This window comes from Acinonyx jubatus, chromosome E1, assembly GCF_027475565.1.
Source record: "Acinonyx jubatus isolate Ajub_Pintada_27869175 chromosome E1, VMU_Ajub_asm_v1.0, whole genome shotgun sequence".
In the NCBI taxonomy this organism is placed as follows: Eukaryota; Metazoa; Chordata; class Mammalia; order Carnivora; family Felidae; genus Acinonyx; species Acinonyx jubatus.
The window spans coordinates 25,175,038-25,196,505 of record NC_069397.1 but is presented as its reverse complement, the minus strand read 5'-3'; the positions used below and the strand labels follow the sequence as shown (position 1 = coordinate 25,196,505).

Genomic DNA, 21,468 nt, shown 5'->3' with positions numbered 1-21,468 from the left:
CATGAGGAAGACTACATACTGGCAGATTGCAGATGTCCCTCTTTTAAGGCCAAGAGTGCACAAAACAAATCACAGTGATAACTGAACAATCTGGGTCACTCATACCCAAGGTAAGATTCCATTGGCTGATGGGAAGACAATTTGTGCCTTTCATTCTATTAACAGTGTTTCTCAAAGAGCAGATATGTTTTGTTTTAATGAACTCCCAATGTATCAATACTGCTTTCATGGATTTTGCTATTAGTGTCACATCTGAGAAAGCTGTGTCTAACCCAAATCACAAAGGTTTCTCCTACATTTTCTTCTAAACGCTTTTCATAGTAGATTTTACATTTAAATCTATGATCCAAATTTGAGTTCATTTTTGTATATGGGATGAGGGATGGATTGATGCTTATTTTTCTTGCACATAAATACCCAAGCGGTCCATCACTATTGTTGAAAAGACTAGCCTTTCTCATTTTGCACCTTTGTCAAAAATCAATTGTCCATATGTATGGGAATGTTCCTGGATTCCCTACTGATTCTGTGGCTTTAATAAGTCTTGATATCAGGTGGTAATATTCCTCCAAATTTGTTTTTCTTTTTCAGCATTATTTTGCCCATTATAAGCCTCATGTATTTATACATGAATTTTAGAAGTAATTTGTCGGGGCGCCTGGGTGGCACAGTCGGTTAAGCGTCCGACTTAGCCAGGTCACGATCTCGCGGTCCGTGAGTTCGAGCCCCGCGTCAGGCTCTGGGCTGATGGCTCAGAGCCTGGAGCCTGTTTCCGATTCTGTGTCTCCCTCTCTCTCTGCCCCTCCCCCACTCATGCTCTGTCTCTCTCTGTCCCAAAAATAAATAAACGTTGAAAAAAAAAATTTAAGGAGTAATTTGTCAATTTCTACACCCTCTCCAAAAATTCCTGCTAGCTTTGTTTGTTTTTATCCTGCTGAGTTTTTAATGGGGATTGTATTGAATATACAGATCAATTTGGAGAGAACTGATATCCTAACAATATTAAGTATTCCAACCCCAAAACAAGGTTCAACTCTCCATTTATTTATGTCTTTACTCTCAGCAATGTTTTATTGTTTTCAAAGTGCATGTCTTACACATGGTAAGTACATACTACACACTATTTTCTACTTTTAACTTTAAAACAATTTTTTTAACATTATCCATTTCTGAGAGTGACACAGACAGAGCAGGAGTGGCGGAGGGGCAGAGAGAGAGGGAGACACAGAATCTGAATCAGGCTCCAGGCTCTGAGCTGTCAGTACAGAGCCCAATGCGGGGCTTGAACTCATGAACTGTGAGATCATGACCTGAGCCAGTCAGACACTTAACCAACTGAGCCACCCAGGCGCCCCTTAACTCTTTTTTAAATGATCAATTACCTATTGTTTGTTGCTAGCATGTAGAGGTCCAACTGACTTCTATATACTGATCTAATATACTGAAACCTAATTAAAATCACTTACTCTATTTTTGTAGAATCCATTAGATTTTCTACACAGACAATCACATCATCTTTAAATACACACAGTTTTACTTTCTTCCTTTCTGATATGATGATGATTCTTTCCATGGCCTAAGATTTCCTCTGCAGATCTCAGGAGGTTGTATCATTGCAGCTTTTATCTCTCCAGTACTCTGTCCTGAGAATTCCATGATCTTCACCTCTCAGCACTCTTAGCATTACCTTATCAACAGGGGGAGTCTACCACGCACCACTTGGGCTCCTCCTTCTTGCACCACAGGATGGAAACTCTGCCCAGGCAGTAAGCTGAGGCAATCACAGGGTTTCTCTCATTTACATCCCATCTCTCAAGGATCATCATCCTTCATAGCCTTATGTATAGTCTCTAGAAAAGTACTGTTTGTTCTTTAACTGTTTCAGGTAGGAAGGTAAATCCAGTTCCTGTTATTCTAGGTTATTTATACTGATGTAAGTGTTATCTAGCTGTATCCTAAAATGAGGAGGGCTTAAAGTCCTCCTATTCCACCATCTTCCCACCAATCTCCTTCTTACTCTACAATGACCAAACGTGAAGGTCCTCATGTTAAATCCTTGTCATTTACTGTGCCAAATGTTCTACTAAGCACAGTAAAACACATTTTACATATATTATTTCTAACATTTCTTGAAATAAATGCTATGAAATGGACTTTGGTCCCATTTTACAGCAAATTGAAACTTAAGGAAAGTAGATAATTCATCCTTGGTAATATAATTACTAAGCAGCATCCAAATATATATGAAAATTGGGGATGGGGAATGGGGAGTGACTACTAATAGCTAGTGACTACCAATCCACTCAGTGTGGAGCCTGCTTGAGATTCTCTCTCTGCCCCTCCCCAGCTCTTGCTCATTCTCTCTCTCTCTCTCTCAAATTAAATACATAAGCATTAAAAAAATACAGAAAGTCCAGTAAAATTTAAATTTCAGTATAAACATAAGTAGGCAATCTAGACATACTCATACTAAAATTATTTATTTTTATCTGAACTGACTATCAAATACTATCAATTAATATTAAATAGCTAGATTCTTTGCCATTGAGAATTAAGCCTAAAATCTTACCATTTTATACAACTATTCTGATAAGGTAGAAGTAACACTTATCTGATGTGCAAATGTTTCCAAAGTAAGTTGACCATTTACTAAAATTAGCATGTTAAGTACTAAAATGACTTGTATCTGCTTGAGTAAGATATTATGGAAGTATATTAACAAAATATTGTAAGGTTTTACTATGTGTGTGTGTGTGTGTATGTGTGTGTGTGTGACTGTTGAAAACTAGGAATATTTTTCTAACTGCATATGTGACTTATGAGGAAAATTGCTGTCAGATGCAGAGGATATCCCAAGTCATAGATCACAAAACAACTTAATTCAACATAATTAGATCCACATACTTGAGGTTTTTTTTCCTTGCCTGATTAAAGTACCCTCAGAGTTGTTGGAAGAATCCAGAATGACATGATTTTGAAGTACTCAAAGACAGATAGATCATATGCTAAGTAGATTTCAAAATCAGTGTTAAATTTTATATATCATTTCAAAATAATTTTCAGTAGAAGGTTACAAAAATTAATTTTATGGTCATTAATTGAGTTTCCTTAGATCTTAATATTTGACATTTAGAAATTTCCAGTCTCCTAAATTACAGGGTGTGACACAGAACAAAATAATTTTAATAATTTCTATTTGGTTTCCCTACATGTTAAACCGGAATAACATTGGCAGCAGCAAATATCTGTACCTATAAACGTTTGCCCATGTCCAGGGCACTGTTCTAAGGATGACAGATACCAAGAAGGTTAAGCATGATCTCTATTTCCATGTTCAAGTAAATTAAATGATAAATAATGTTAATGCAAATGAAGTATAAGTTAAATATATTAATAGGTATAAGGTAAAAAAAAAAGTATAAATATTTAAAATACTCAAGTTCTAGGAGGTTACAGCTAACGTAGGGAATACCAGTGACTGGTGAGGACCAGAGTTCAGAAATAAAATGTGCCCAGCAGCACAGTGAAGTATTGAATTTTTAACCCAAAATGTTCATCTAATTGGTACCTTCCATACAAAAGAAACAAAATTGAATGGCAACTAAAATAAGAATAAACAAGTTTAGTTGTGCCAGAGGGTAAGGACATTGTCAGAGAAAAATGGAGATATGTCAAAGGACACAGATGTCAAGTTGATAGGTGCTAACTGGCCAAATCTGGGATATTCAGAGCATTAAAATAAACAGTTACTGAGTGAATATAACCCACTGAATAAAATAGGAATTTAATGATATATATAAATAAAAGCAGTGTTACAAATTTTGGGGGGGAAATGGGATATTTACATAGTTTAAAATGATTTCTCTTAACCCCCTATCCATTCAGGGCACAAAACAGAACAGTAGACTAAAATGTCCATCTCTTAGACCATCCCTAAAAGAAGTATTTTTTCATACTTTAAAACATGTGGCCTGAGAGTCCAGCTTCCAATCAGCCTCTATCTAGATGCTGACTGAGATCCATACCACATTAACAAAAAGAAGGATAAAAACCATGTTATCATCTCAATAGATAAGGAAAAAGCATATGAAAATATTCAACATCCATTCATGATAAAAACTTTCAACAAAATGAGTATAAAGGGAATATACTTCAACATAATAAAGGCCATCTATGACAAGCCCACAACTAGCATCACACTCAACAGTCAACAGCTGAAAGCTTTTCCTCTAAGGTCAAGAACAAAACAAGGATGTCCACTCTCACCGCTTTTCTCAACATGGTACTGGAAATCCTAGTCAGAGAAATTAGTCAAGAAAAATTTTAAAAATCAACAAATGTGATATAACACATCAAAAAGAGAAAGGATAAAAACCATATGATCATTTCAATAGATGCAGAAACAGCATTCAACAAAGCACAACATCCATTCATGATAAAAACCCTCAACAAACTAGGTTTAGAGGAAACATACCTCAATATAATAAAGGCTATATATGAAAAACCCACAGCTAAAATCATACTCAATGGGGAAAAGCTGAAATCTTTCCCCTTAAGATCAGGAACAAGATAAGGATGTCCACTCTCACCACTTTTATTCAACATAGTTCTGGATGTCCCAGCCACAGCAATCAGACAACACAAAGGAATAAGAGGTATCCAAATTGGTAAGGAAGAAACAAAATTTGCAATATTTACAGATGACATGATACTATATATAGGAAACCCAAAAGATTCCACCAAAAAACTGCTAAAAGTGATAAATGAATTCAGTAAGATCACAGGATACAAAAATAAATGTACAGAAATCCATTGCTTTTCTATATACTAAGTAATGAAGGAAGAGAAAGAGAAATTAAGAAAGCAATCCCAAAGGTGCCTGGGTGGCTCAGTTGTTTAGCGACCAACTCTTGGTTTTGGTTCAAGCCATGATCTCACAGTTTATGAGTTTGAGCTCCGCATGGGGCTCTGCACTGCCCATGCAAAACCTGCTTGGGATTTTCCCTCTCCATGTCCTTTTCTCTCTCTCTCTCTCTCTCTCTCTCTCTCTCTCTCTCTCTTTTAAGAAAGAGATAAATAAATAAACTTAAAAAATAAATAAATAAACTTAAAAAAAAAAAAGCAAGCCCATTTACAATTGCACCAAAAATAATAAGATACCTAGGAATAAACTTTACCAAGGAGGTGAAAGACCTATACTTTGAAAACTATAAAACACTGACAAAAGAAATTGAAGATGACACAAACAAATGGAAAGAAAATCTATGCTCATGGACTGGAAGAACACATATTGTTAAAATGTCTGTACTACCAAAAGCAATCTACAGATTTAATGCAGTACCTATCAAAATACCAAGAGCGTTTTTTACAGAGCTAGAACAAATAATCCTAAAATTTTCATGGAATCACAAAAGACCCTGAATAGCCAAAAATTGTAAAAAAAGAAAACAAAACTGGTGGTGTCACAGTTCCAGATTTCAAGTTATATAACAAAGCTGTAGTAATCAAAACAATATGGTACTGGCACAAAAATAGACACACAGATCAATGAAACAGAATAGAAAACCCAGAAATGAAACTACCACTCTATGGCCAATTAATCTTTGACAAAGCAGGAAAACATATCCAACAGGAAAAAGCCAGTCTCTTCAACAAATGGTGTTGGGAAAACTGGACAGCGACATGCAGAAGAATGAAACTGGACCACTTTCTTACACCATATGCAAAAATAAACTCAAAATGGATAAAAGACCTAACTGTAACCATCAACAGGAAACCACCAAAATCCTGCAGGAGAACACAAGCAGCAACCTCTTTCACACTGGCTGTAGCAACTTCTTACTACACACATCCGTAGAGGCAAGGGAAACAAAAGCAAAATGAACTACTGGGACTCCATTAAGATAAAAAGCTTCTGCACAGCAAAGGAAACAATCAACAAAACAAAAAGGCAATCTTTAGAATGGGAGAAGATATTTGCAAATGACATATCTGGTAAAAGGGTGAGTATCCAAAATATATAAAGAACTTATAAAACTCAACACTCAAAATAATAATAATAATCCAATTAAAAAGGGGCAGAGGACAAGAATAGATCTTTTTCCAAAGAAGATATCCAGATGGCAAACAGACACATGAAAAGATGCTCAAAATCACACATCATCAGGGAAATGCAAATCAAAACCACAATGAGATACTACCTCACACCTATGATAATGGCTAAAATTAACAACACAGGAAACAACCGATGTTGGTGAGGATGCAGAAAAAGGGGAACCATCTTACACTGTTGGAATGCAAACTGGTGCAGCCACTCTGGAAAATAGCAGGGAGTTTCCTCAAAAAGTTAAAAATAGAATTACCCTATGATCCAGCAATTACAACTACTAGGTATTAACCCAAAGGATACAAAAATACTGATTCAAAGGTATACATGCACCCCAATGTTTACAGCAGCATTATCAACAATAGCCAAATGATGGGAAGAACCCAAATGCCCATTTATGAATGGATAAAGAAGATGTAGCATATATATTTACAATGGAATATTAATTACTCAGCCATAAAAAAGAATGCAATCTTGCCATTTACAACAATGTGGATGGAGCTAAAGAGTATTATGCTAAGTGAAGTAAGTCAGTCAAAGAAAAACAAATACCATATGATTTCACTCATATGTGGAATTTAAGAAACAAAACAGATGAACATGGTGGGGGAAAGAGAGGCAAACCAGAAAACAAACTCTTAACTATAGAGCACAAAATGAGGGTTACCGGAGGGGAGGTGGGCAAGAGGTGGAGGGGGATGGGGATAGGAGGGAATGGGTTATGGGTAATGGGTATTGAGGGCACTTGTTATGATGAGCACTGGGTATTGTATGTGAAGCAACAAATCACAAATTCTACACCTGAAACTAATATTATACAGTATGTTAACAAACTGGAATTTAAAAAAAACTTGAAAAAAAGAATAAATAAATACATACATAAGTCTCTTCTTCAAAAAAAGATGTCACACACACGCGCGCACACACACACACACACACACACACACCCTGGATTATTAGCCATAAAAAAGAATGAAATCTTGCCATTTGCCATAACGTGCATGGAGCTAAGTGAAATAAGTCAGAAAATGACAAATACCATATGATTTCACTCATATGTGGAAATTAAGAAATAAAACGAATGAACATAGAGGGGATAAAAGAGAGGCAAACCGAGAAACAGACTCCTAACTACAGAGAACAAACTGACGATTATCAGAGGCAATTGGGTTAAATGGGGATGAAGAAGTGCACTTGTCCATGTTAAGTACCAGATATTGTAAGTGTTGAATCACTAAATTCTATACATGAAACTTGTATTATACTGTATGCTAACTAACCGGAATTTAAATAAAAAACTTGGAAAAAATCAGGCCACATTTATAATGAGGAACTTCCTACATTTCAGAGTTGGCTAGCTGCATTCTCAAGATACTGTTTAACTTGACCCTCTATCTCTGTCTTTTATGTAAGGTACTAATTATATTTAGGGGCTGAATTAGATTCAGATTTAATTGAGAGGACTTGGAAGAAATATTTCATAGATGATATTGTATATATACATCCTATTACACAAATCAGGAAGCACATAATGATATCTGACTGTTCCACTTTGGTAATGTTAAGACTCATCAGCTAAAGCCAAATACAGATGATTATTGCCTAAATTCATTGTTTCATTAGGGGTAGCGACAATGGTGATTCTTAAAATTCTAACTTTTATTTTAATTGACATATAATTGACATACAACATTATATTACTTTCAGGGGTACAACATAATTCACTCTGTGTATATATTACAAAATGACCTCCACACTAAATCTAAATTCTAAAATTTTTAATACTGGAACTCTTCCATAAGGAAAAACTTTACCTCATCAACTATTCAGTTATCTTATTAAATTGATACAAGGAAGACAAGGTAAATGCTGAATATTCTCTCTTTAATTATCAGTTTTGAGGATAATGAGTTAGTAAACAAGCTACCTACAATTATGTCCAATGCTTCCTTTTAAAGTATCATTATAAACTCATGGATTTCTATATATTTAAGATGTTTCATTTTATTATAGAAAATTCTTTAAATTTTTTATTGTGTACCTATTTTTGAGAGAGAGAGAGAGAGAGACAGAGCACAAGGGGGGGAGGGGAGAGCAGAGGAGAGGGAGACAGAATCCAAAGCAGGCTCCAGGCTCTGAGCTGTCAGCACAGAGCCTAATGCAGGGCTCAAACCCATGAACTGTGAGATCTTGACCTGAGTCGAAGTCAGATGCTTAAGCAACTGAGCCACCCAGGTGCCCCTCTAAAACAGCATTTTAGACTATTGGGAAAGGACAAGACTAGTCAATAAATGGTGGTGGGTGTCAATGAGCTATCTCTCAGAATAAAGTATTTACAGTAGTGTACTGGTAAATGCATAACCACAGGCTCTGGGAAACAAAAGAATAGTTGGGATTTTAGCTTATTAAGCTATCACAGTATCTACCAAGTGATATTAAGAGTATTAAATACATGTAAAAGCATTTAGCATGGTGCCTAATACAAATGCTTAGTAAATTACATACGTGGTTGTTTGTGTGTGGATGTGTGGATGTGGGCATGCCCATACATGTGTGCACAGTGATGTGTTGCTAAATGTTAAAAGCTGGCTGCATAAGAAAAAAATAGTTCTGATTTGTAGTGTTTGCTGACTCCAATTATGTAAACACTCTTACCGTGGATGATTTCATACCACCAACACAATGTCACTATATCCAGAGTTTGGGAGAAATGTACATAACTCATTCTCACTAGCCACTGTGAACTGACTCCTACATACCACTGAATATTATCCATATAGTCATACATTACAAAACTCAATTATTTTTGTGTATATGTGAATGTGTTTACATGTATGTGTGTGTGTGTGTGTGTGTACACATGTGTGCATGCACCTGGAGAGACATCAGATAGATGACAGAGTTTTTGCTGGGGCAAGAAATGGTACAGGGTAGGAGGAGAAGGATAAATAGAACTTATGGAACTTTTGTTTTATCAACATTCATTGACTTGTTCACCTACTACTTATGTATTTATGGGGCCAAATATTTATATAGAATAATATTTATAGGATAAATATTTTTTCTTAATTACCTGATATACTCTATCACCAAGAATAGTATGTTGTCACTAACATTAAGCTTCAATATGATATAAATAACCAGTTATTTTAGATGTCATATTACACACATGCATGCGCATGCACTCACACACACCTTCTGAAAAATACACAACTTACTTTGGCTTCAGTTTCTCCCCTGTGAAGAGTATACAGATGATGGACAGCACTTTGTGATGAAGACCAAGGATGAGTCAGAATTTGGAAGACATGAAAGTCATGGCCAAGGGTGTCTGTTGTAACTAGAAGCATTCCTGAAGAACACACCAAAAAGGGAGTAAAAATAAAAACAATTATGTATGTTGATGAAATATTTTCACAAAATATTCATTATGCTTTAAAATATCACCGAAGGAAAAAATGACCAAAGATGTAAAAAATTTCCCCAATTAAAAAAAAAATCAAAATGCAGCATCTTTTTCCTGTATGAACACAAAACCTTAATGCCATATCAGTATACAAGCATAGTGAGAATACTAGCTGTAAAGGTTTTATGAGGTTCCTGTACAACTAGTAGAGAAAAGTTTATGGAGAGTTCACAAGCCTTTTAATATAGCAAATCTGATAACAAAGAATGTGAAAATGACTTCTCTCCATGGAACTAAAACTTGCTCCCATTTTTTGCCACTTCTTAAAACCTGAATTTTAAGTTTCAGTGTATCTGAAATACCCTACACTTAATCCACCAGTTTAAAAATGTTTCTCTACCCTGGCATAATATTTATTCAAATGCTGAACAGTGTCTCACATAGCAAGTTTTTAATTTTGATGAAATGTCATAGCTAAGAATTCTTTGCCTAATCCAAGGTCACAAAAATTTTGTTTTCTTGTCAAAATTTCAGTTTTATATTTTGCATAGAGGTCTATCATTTGTTTTAAGTTAATTTATGTATAAATTGTGAGGTATCGAACTAACTTTTTTTGCAAACAATGTCCAATTGTTCTAGCAAGATTTCTTGAAGGGAATATTCTTTACTCACTGAAGTCTTTATCCTTTATTCTTTATCCATTGTCAACTTGCCAAAGATGAACTGGCTATATCTGCATAGGTCTTCACCTGGAAGTATTATTCTAGTCTATCATTTTCTGTGTCTATACTTTCATTAATACCACACTTGCTTGATTACCATAACTTTATATCAAATGTTGAAGAAAGAACCTTTTTTTTCAACATTATTTTGGCTATTCCAATTCCTTTCCAAACACAAAATCAGATTTTTTTTTTTTAATTTTAGATAGAGCACATGAGTGGGGAGAGGGGCAAAGGGAGACACAGAGAGAATCTCAAGTGGGCTCCATGTTCAGCACGGAGCTAGATGTGGCGCTTCATCCCATTACTCTGGAATCATGACCTGAGCTGAAATCAAGAGTCAGACACTCAACCAACTGAGCCACCCTGGTACCCCAAAATCAGATTTTTGATATTAAAAATTCCTAGGGGGGCATCTGGGTGGCTCAGTCAGTTGGGCAGCCAACTTCGGCTCAGGTAATGATCTCATGGCTCGTGAGTTCGAGCCCCAGGTCAGGGTCTGTGCTGACAGCTCAGGGCCTGGAGCCTGCTTCAGATTCTGTGTCTCCCTCTCTCTCTCTGCCCCTCCCCCACTCGCACTCTGTTTCTCTCTGTCTCAAAGGTAAATAAACATTAAAAAAATCTTAAATAAATAAAAATTCTTAGGATTTTGGGGAAGGTTATATTAAGTTTATAAATCAAATTGACAGTGATGGACAGCTTAACAATATTGAGCCTTCTAATCTATGAACACTTCCTATTTCTTGATATATGTTTTCTTTGACTTCTTGTTTTTCCTGTTGAGCACATAAATTATATACATTTTTTCTTGGATCCATGATAAATGGTACTTTTTATTTTATCTCAATTGTCAATTATTCCCTGCTGGCATATAGAGACATAATGGACATTTTTTTATATTGACTGGATAGTCTGCCAGGTCTAGTCAGGGCTTTTTGTAGATTACATGGAGTTTTCTTTACAGATTATCATGTAGTTTGTGAATAGACATAATTTGATTTTTTCCTTTACAAACTACATGCCTTTTATTTTTCTTCACTTACTACACTGCTGAGGAAAACAGAAATGGGGAGAAGTAATATTCGTGCCTTCCAAACTTTAGGAGAAAGCATTCAATCTTTAAGTATGATGTTAGCTGTAGTTTTTTTTTTTTTATAAATACTCTATCAAGTGAAGGAGGTTCCTTTCTACTCCTAATTTGTTGATAGTTTTTATAATGAATGAATGTTGAATTGTGTACAGTGTTTTACACCTGTGACATGACTATGCATTTTTTTTCTTTACTCAATTAATATGGTGAATTTTAGTAAATAATCAAATGTCAAACAAAATCAAATGTCAAACAAAACTTGCATTTCTAGGATAAACTCCACCTGGTCAAAATCCTTTATTATATGCTGCTGGATTCAATTAGCTAAGGTTTTAAGATTTTCATGACTGTTCCTGAGGGTTATTGGTTTGTAGCTTTCTAATCACGTGTTTGTCTGTTTTCAGTATCAGGCTAAAGCTGGTCTTGTGAAACTGAAGAGAGAGATTGCGGAAAACCACTATTATTTCCTACTTAGATTTTCATTAGAATTTGTCAGTAAAACTATATGGGCCTTTAAAAAAAAAAAACTTTTAGGGGCGCCTGGGTGGCTCAGTCGGTTAAGCGGCCGACTTCGAGTCAGGTCATGATCTCACGGTCCATGAGTTAGAGCCCCACGTCAGGCTCTGTGCTGACAGCTCAGAGCCTGGAGCCTGTTTCAGATTCTGTGTCTCCCTCTCTCTGACCCTCCCCCATTCATGCTCTGTCTCTCTCTGTCTCAAAAATAAACGTTAAAAAAAATTTAAAAAAATACCTTTAAATATTTTTAATTTAATTTCTTTGTAATTTAAATTTTATTATTTTAAAATGTAAAATTTGGGGGCTTAATTTAAATGTCCTTGGGTGAATTACTTTCTGTAACTCAAGGAAATGGCCTTTATTAATACCTGTAAGGTCTTTGGTGATGCCCACTTTTTCATTGAGGTTATCAACAATTTGTCTTCCGTCTTTTTTTCTTGATCATTCTAGCTAGATGTTTTCAAGGAAATCTATTCTGAGTAGCACTGATTTTCTGATTTCTTTTTTCAATTTCTGCTTTCTCCTATCTTGCTCCTTCTGCTATTAGTATCTTCTGCTACTTCATTTTCCCTGCTTTAGTTTTATTTGCTATTTTTTTTTTCTGTTTTCTTAAGGTGGAAGCTTAGATTACTTTTTCAGGAACTTTCTCCTTTTTCAGAGTAAGCATATATTGATATAAATTTCCCTGTAAACCTGAATTCCAAAATTTTGACACACTGCCTTTTCTTTTGCATTCAGTTCTAAATGTTTTCTAGATATTTCCTCTTTTACTCATGGGATATTTAAAGATATATTGTTCAGCTTTTCTAAGTATTTGGGTATTTTTCAGGTATCTTTCACATACTAATTTTTAGTGATGACGAGGAATTTATTAAACCTTGTTTTATATTTGAGAAGAGATCGTGGTGACTGTTCCATGTATACTTGAAACACCTGGAGTGTTCTATAAAGGTCAATTAATTCAAGTTTACTGATAGCGTTGTTAGGATCTTCAATATCCTCACTGATTGCCTGCTTTCTTGTTCTACTATTGAATTCAACTGAACACTGAACATCTCCAAGTATAATTGTGGATATGTTTATTATATAGCTCCCAAATATTAAACTTTTAAGTTCACACACATTTAGTATTCTTAGGACATCTTGGCGAACTGCCTCTTTCATCATAATGTCCCACTTTAACCTGGTAATTTCCTTGTTCTGAAGTCTACTTTTCTGATACTGATACCATCACTCTAGCTTTGTTTTGATTGGTGCACTCATGGCATATACTTTTCTATTCTTTCACTTTTATAATCAATATAATTGTACTGAAAATGACTTTGTTTTAGGGGCACCTGGGTGGCTCAGTCGGTAGAGTGTCCAACTTTGGCTCAGGTCATGATCTTGCAGTTCGTGGGTTTGAGCCCCATGTCAGGTTCTGGAGCCTGCTTTGGATTCTGTGCCTCCCTCTCTCTGCCCCTCCCCCACTCATGCTTTGCCTCTCTCTCTCTCTCTCTCAAAAATAAACATTAAAAAAATGACTGTTTTAGGTAATAATTGAGGTCTAATTTGTTTTTTTTTTAAATCTAATTCTGGATTTATAATTGGTGTTTGTAGTTCATTCACATTTAGCCTAACTTATTGGTTGAGTTTATAGCTACCATCTTATTATTTTTTATTATTTTTCTGATGGTTTCCTTGTTTTTATTCTTTGTTTCTCTGTTCTTGCTTTCTTCCCTTTTTCTATATGATTTCAATATTTTTAATACCCAATTTTAATTTTTCCATTTCCTCTTTTTGTGTCTCTCTTTAAGTTTCTATCAGCCATTCTTGGAACTATAATACACATATCTAAATTTGTGCATGTTTGTTTATATTTTGTCCAGAATTTATATTTGTATTCTGTGGGAAGAATGGTTTGTTAGTTTACTCTGCTGTGCCAGAGGCAGAATCACATTTTTTAACTCCTAAAACTTTTGTCTTTTGAAAAAAAATGTATGAAAGAATATTAAGTACTAGTGAGAAGATAAGGTAAACATTTAAATAGAAAGATGAAGTATATCTGAGCTTCTTATTTACTAGGGTAATAAAAGGTACAGTTCTTGTCACGATGTTAAATTAAAAAATACCATACTAGATGCCTATTTCCAAGAGAATACATTTTAGAAAATAAAAAAGTGTTATTTATTGAGATCTACTTCAAATGTATAACAATTTAGATAACATTTAGATAACAATTAGATCCTACCCTGTAACCAGCTATGGTCATGAGGTCACTGACATACTTTATATTCTGTCCATCTTATTGTTGTTAACCGACCAACAAATTTCTAAGATTGGGCATGAATGCTTAGTTGTCCTTTTGTGAACAATATTTCTTCACTCCTACTTTTTGCTGAGTTATACTAAGTCTGAATGATCACAGTTCTACTATGTTCTGATATCACTTTTCCACTACAAAACTATTTTCTGCACATGATAAACAATTCAGTTGAAACATTCTGACAGGAAAATGATGAGCTTATATTTACAATACAAATATATGACTCACCTACTGAAGACAAACTTCATTTCTTCTAGAATCATATCAGTATTTTACTCATAATAAGCACTCCAATAAAAGTCCCTAGTAGCCATATTAAGAGGATTATTGTTTCGCATGTGAACGAAAATCACAAATGTACACTTTTCAACATGCTCCTAGATTTTCAACATCTGTCTGGTTTCTAATATGTAAAATGAATTCAGATTTTTAGAGAAATGGGCCACTGAAAATGTATCTTTATTATCTTCTGTGTATTCTATCCCAAAAGTTTTTTCCCATTTCCTCATGTAAATGTAGTTTCTGTGATCCACCAATGAACTTACCATTTTTGACAAAACTTTAAAATAGTAAGAAAAAATAAAATAAAATAAAAATAAAAGAGCAGAGAGAAAAAGAAGAAATAAATAACTAGTATAGTACTATACAATCATGTTTTCTTTTAATTTAGAATTTCCTCTTTTGCACACATTCTGTTGGGAGAAAGACAAGCTTTTTTTTTTTTTTTTTCTAGAAAACAAGTTAAAAAGCAGATATACATAAAAGGAAAAACTGGTACAGAGTAGACTGTGGCTTAAGAACTATTTATGCAGCATCAGAAGACTAAACCAGACTCTAGCCTGGCCATAAACTAAAACCCACGCCCCAAATGAGGTGCCAAGCCACAAAAAGCATTTGCGTCATCTGGGAATACAAGGAAAAGAAGGACTTCTAATTATAGGGCCTGGAAGCGGAAGCTTAGAGTGATTAGCTGTTTAGGCGCTGCTGTGTGTTTATCTGGAAGCTTCCTCTCCCTCACTCTCAGCCTCAAGTTTGATAGATGAGCATTAGCATTAGAGGGTGGAGACTGAAGCTGCTGATGGTACACGGCGTTCTCCAAAATCTGAGGTAGCTGGAGACTGAACATTAAGGCTTTTGCGGCCTCATAAGAACATAAATCTTTTCAACTGGGCGTCAGCTGGTTAGCCCAAAAGGCAAAATTAAAGAGTAGCAAACCTCTACTGGGCATATGTTATAAAATCTTGGAAACATGAGTAGGTAGGTCTTTTTTACCGTATCCTATTTATAACACCTCCCTAATTGTACAGTTCTTTATCACGTGCACACATATGAATTGGAAAACAAATTACCAGCTATTCACACTCTCTTCCAAAAATAGATATAAACACTGATATGCTGGGGCAAATGGAAATCCTTACAGGAATTCAAAATATATCACTCATAAAATAATTTTATATTTTGATATTAATTCTTGTGAATTTAATACTTCCCCATCAGTACTTGTACAGATTAAAAACTTACACATTATCTAATTATCTTTTAAAGTTACTAGTCCAGGGGCACCTGGGTGGCTCAGTCAGTTAAGCCTCTGTCTGACTCTTGATTTCAGCTCAGGTCACGTTCTCACGGTTCGTGGGTTCGAGCACCATGTCGGGCTCTGTGCTGACAGCGCAGAACCTGATTGGGATTCTCTGTCTCCCTCTCTCTCTGTCCTTCCCCCTGCCTGCCTGTCTGTCTGTCTGTCTCTCTCTCTCACTCTCAAAAATAAATAAATAAATAAACATTAAAAAAAATAAAGTTACTAGTCTAATTTGTAACCATAAAAGCAGAGAAACAGAACCCTAGTACTGATCAAGGTCTTTTAGGTCTTCAAATACATAAAATCACAATAATAGCCTATTAAAGTCTGATTTAAAGTAAATGTGAATACCTGAAAACAATGGTCTCAAAGTCTCCCTGTGGGCAGCGTCAGTGTTAGCAGATTTCTTAAGCTGCTTAAAGATGCTAATAATCAAACTCATCACTGTATTTTTCTAAATTTGTGGTCCAGGATATAGTAAAAGTCTTTCTAAACTTTAAGCTCAAAAACACTGTTAAAGGCACTGATGTACACACTGTCAAACACATAAAACACATGATTAATTTTATCCCTTCCTAAAGTTGCATATATCCACGATCAAGATAAATTAGACCAAAATACCTGATATGGTTCTTACCAATTTTTTCCATGTGGGAAAAACTAAAATCATAATTGGGTTTCTAGCTCACTTATTTTATAGCTTACTATTTCTAGCCTCGTGTTTTTAGGAGTCTCAACGTTAAATGTTCTAACATCTTTATTCGAATACTTTGTTTTCCTTCTTTCACTTAGCGTCATGACATATTTAGAGTTCTGAAGACATCTTTGGCTATATCCGATGGGTCTTCATATTAAATATTCTACTATTATTTTAAATGGTCTTTTCATCCAAGAGACATATAGGAAAGTGGTGCATGTCTATGTGTATTTTTTTTCCAAGTGGCTGAATATATTTTTTCTCAGATTCCAGAAAAGTTTCTAAACTTTATTAACCTTTAATATATAATTTATGCACAATAAATGCAGTCATTTTACTACAGTTTGATGAGTATGACAAGTATATATACACCTAGGCTACTGCCATTAAGATAGAGCACATGTGATAAAATTCTATTGTGTCCACCTGCTGTCCATCCCATCCCCACTGCCTGGCCCCAGGGAACCACTCATTGGCTTTGTCATTATGAATTAATATTGCCTACTTAAGAATTTCATGTAAATAGATTCACACAATACCTTGTTAAACCTACCGCTGTGAGTAACAGTACTACATTCATTTATTTATATTACTGGGTGGCATTCCATTATAAAGACATATAATTTATATATCCATTCAGCAGTTATTTCTTTTTTTGGCTATTGTGAAAGAAACCCCCAGTAAGATTCAAAACAAGTGTCTGTGTGAACATATGTTTTTATTTTTCTTAGGTGAATATTTAGGAGTAGAACTGCTAGCTCATATGTATGTTTAACTTGATAAAAAAAAAAAAACTGAAAATGTTTAGCCAAAGCAGCTGTATCATTTTAACTTTCCCACGAGCCCATGACTCATTAACATTTGATACTGTTAGTCTTTCAAAATCTTAATCATTTAAGTGAGTATCTGATGATTTCTTATGGTTTTAGTATGCCATATTCCTTGGTGATTGGTGATGTTGAACAGCTTTTCATGTGTTAAGACTACGTGCATATTTTCTTTTGTGACATGACTGTTCAAATCTTTTGTCCATTTTTAATTGTTTTGTCCCTTTATTACATATATATTTATGAATATGATATATAATTATATGTGTGTGTGTATATACATATATATATATATCATATATGATATTTTCTCCCACTTAATTTTCATAACAATATCTTTCCCAAGGTGCTTAATTTAAAGAAGAACAATTTTATGGTTTGTGTTTTTGGTGTCCTACCTAAACCTCTTTCTTTATCTCTCCTGGGTCACAATGATATAATCCTTTGTTTTATTTTTGAGGATTTACAGTTTAAGATTTTTTTTTAATTTTTTTTAACATTTATTTATTTTTGAGACAGAGAGAGACAGAGCATGAACGGGGGGAGGGCCAGAGAGAGAGGGAGACACAGAATCTGAAGTAGGCTCCAGGCTCTGAGCTGTCAGCACAGAGCCTGATGCGGGGCTCGAACTCACGGACCGTGAGATTGTGACCTGAGCGAAGTCGGACGCTCAACCGACTGAGCCACCCAGGTGCCCCTACAGTTTAAGATTTTAAATTAAGTCTATGATCAACTTAGAGTTCATTTTTGTGCATGACATTAAGTAAAAGTTTATTTTTTTCCCCAAGTGGATATCCCAGTTGTTCCACCAACATTTTTTCAGACAACTATACCATCCACATTGAATCACCTACTGTTTTGGTCATATATCAAGTGACCATGTGAGTTTAATCAAATTCTGGATTCCATTCCATCCACCTATAACTATATTTGCCCAACACCATATTCTCTAGATTACTGTACAATTAGAGAAGGTCAGATATTTAGGTAGTTTCAGCTTTCAAAATTCACCCATCTTTTTCAGGATCTTTTGAATTTCTATACAATTTTAGAATAAACTTGTGTTGATTACTTTTGATTTAACCATGCACTTTTAATAAAGTTAACGATTAGTGAACAATACTAACACAAAACACTAATAAGATACCAAGGCATAAAAGTGATTAAATATTTTTATAAAATATAATTTTCTTTCATAACTGAATGGTTTTTCTTACCCTATCATATTGTACACCTCACAACATGGCGGGCAAAAACGTAAAATTTTTAGATAAAGTAGAAGAATTGGGAAGATAAGGAAGTATAGATTGGGAAGAGTAATTTGACTCCTGTCTTTATTCAGGAAAAAAACATATCATACAATTTCAGAGTTTTACAACTCTAAGGGCCTTGGAAATAGCATGCCTTCCAGGGCCAGATAGCTTCCCAGGGGAATTCTACCAAACATTTAAAGAAGAATTAATACTTCTTCTTTTGAAGCTGTTTCAAAAAATGGAAATGGAAGAAAAACTTCCAAATCCATTCTAGGCAGCCAGCATTACCTTGATTCCAAAACCAGACAAAGACCCCACTAAAAATGAGTATTATACACCAATTTCCATGATGAACATGGATGCAAAAATTTTCAACAAGATACTAGAAAACTGAACCCAACAATACATTAAAAGAATTATGTAGCACGATCAAGTAAGATTTATTCCTGGGATGCAAGTGTGGTTCAATGTCTACAAATCAATTGACATGATACATCAGATTAACAAAAGAAAGGATAAGAACTGCATGATCCTCTCTAGATGCAGTAAAAGCATTTGACAAAATACAGCATCCTGTCTTGATAAAAACCCTTAAAAAAGTAGGGATAGATAGAACATTCCTCAAGATCATACAAGCCATATATGAAAGACCCACAGCTAATACCATCCTCAATGGGTAAAAACTGAAAGCTTTCCCCCTAAAGTCAGGAACAAGACAGGATGTCCACTCTCACCACTGTTGTTCAACATAGTGTTGGAAGTCCTTGCCTCAGCAATAAGACAACAAAAATAAATTTAAAAGGCACACAAATTGGCAAGAAAGAAGTGAAACTTTCACTCTTCACAGATGACACGACATTCTATGTGGAAAACCCTAAAGACTCCACCAAAAAACTATTAGAACTGATACATAAATTCAACAAAGTCGCAGGATATAAAATCAACATATAGAAATTGGTTCATTTCTATACACCAATAATGAAGCAGCAGGAAGAGAAATCGAAGAATCAATCCCATTTACAACTGCACCAAAAACCATAAAATACCTAGGAATAAACCTAACCAAAGAAGTAAAAGATCTGTACGCTGAAAACTATAGAAAGCTTATGAAAAAAAGTAAAGAAGACACACAGAAATGGAGAAACATTCCATGTTGATGGATCAGAAAACAAATATTGTTAAAATGTCAATACTACCCAAAGCAATCTGCACATTCAATGCAATACCAATCAAAATAACACCAGCATTCTTAACAGAGGTGGAACAAAAATTCTAAAATTTGAATGGGAACAGAAGCCAAGATGGCAGAACAGCATGGAAGGTTTTTTTTGTGTTTCGCATCCATGAAATATAGCCAGATCAACATTAAACCTGCATTCCTAGAAAACTGATTTGAGGATTAACACACAATATGCACAACTTGAACTACAGAACTCAGCAAGTACGTGGCACAGAGAGGTGAACTGGGAGAGAGAAAAGCCGTGGAGGGCAGGGAGCTGTTTTTGCTTGCGGAGAGAGGACAGAGATGGGGGGAGAGTTTGGGAAAAGCACCCTACACACACAAAAGAAGTTGGAGAGAAAGCGGAAATGTGGAAACAGCCATAGGGACTGAACAAAAAAGGGAGAAAGGAGAAAGGAGAGGGTTTAAATTACATTAAGACTCTATAAACAGGGGGAGCACAGAGTCTGAAATTCTACAGCTCAATACCTGGCAGTGCCCTGGTGGGAAGGGCAAATCCCCAGGAGCAGAGTGGGGTCCAGAAGGTCTTCAGGCTACATGGGGAGAAGCAGTTCCACTGCTGGAAGGATATTTGGTAGAAGCTGTGTGGCCACCTGGTCCAGCAGACCCCAGAGAACAACCACATTCACTGGTGATGGAACAAGGTCATTAAGGGTGAAGCCTGGTGCCAGATGTGTGTTGTAATTTTCCATAATCCCTGAAATGCTGCTGCTACACGATCTTGTGAACTTTTTCTGGGGAAGGCTGGCACCCAACTGCAGTCTCTGGGCATTGGCATCAGCATGGTCCTGCAAACATTCCTGGGTGCGGTGGGCACTCAGCCGTTGCTCAGTGAGACTCTCCCCCAGAGGATCTGAGTGGGTCAAAGCCGCAGTCCCTCAGAAGTGAGGGGCTGGGAAACACAGCCACATCTGAGATAAAACGCAAGAGGGAGGTGCCTCCTGGCAACCTGATGGTTTGGTCACAGACAGTGTAAAAGCAGGGAGTGGACAGAGGCCAGAGACAAAGGACGGGTGCACAATTGCTGATTGGAGAGAACAAAGTTCCAATACTAGAGACTGGGTAGCTGGGTGATGCCATTTTCACCCCTCCCATGCATGCGCACATACACCTACAAACCCCACAACAATCCACCCCAGTAAGCTAAGCAGCATGAATGGGCTAACCAAGAAGTTAAAGAGGGAATTAAAAAGTACATAGAAGCCAATGAAAATGATAACACCACAGCCCAAAACCTCTGGGATGCAGCAAAGGCACTCATAAGAGGAAAGCATATAGCAATCCAGGCCTTCCTAAAGAAGGAAGAAAAGTCTCAGATACACAGCCTAACTTTGTATGTTAAAGAGCTGGGAAAAGAACAGCAAATAAAACCTAAAACAAGCAGAAGACAGGAAATAATAAAGATTAGAGCAGAAATCAATGCTATTGAACCCCACTCCCCCCAAAAAAGAAACAGTAGAACAGATCAATGAAACCAGAAGCTGGCTCTTTGAAAGAATTAACAAAATTGATACACCACTAGCCAGTTTGATCAAAAAGAAAAAGAAAGGATCCAAATAAATAAAATAAAAAATGAAAGAGATCACAACCAACACAGCAGAAACATAAACAATAATAAGAGAATATTATGAGCAATTATATGCCAATAAAATGGGCAATTGACAAATTCCTAGAAACGTATAAACTACCAAAACTGAAATAGGAAGAAATAGAAAATTTGAATAGAC

The 21,468-nt window shown here is 35.6% G+C and overlaps 1 protein-coding gene across 1 annotated transcript in view; it reads right to left on the bottom strand.

The window, feature by feature from the left end:
* The window catches only part of BCAS3 (BCAS3 microtubule associated cell migration factor), a 606,762-nt gene that overhangs the window by 368,430 nt on the left and 216,864 nt on the right, over window positions 1-21,468 (bottom strand). Inside the window, exon 16 of the mRNA XM_053211840.1 lies at window positions 9,325-9,458. Coding sequence (XP_053067815.1) covers window positions 9,325-9,458 — 134 coding nt within the window. The remainder of the gene's footprint in view (window positions 1-9,324; window positions 9,459-21,468) is intronic.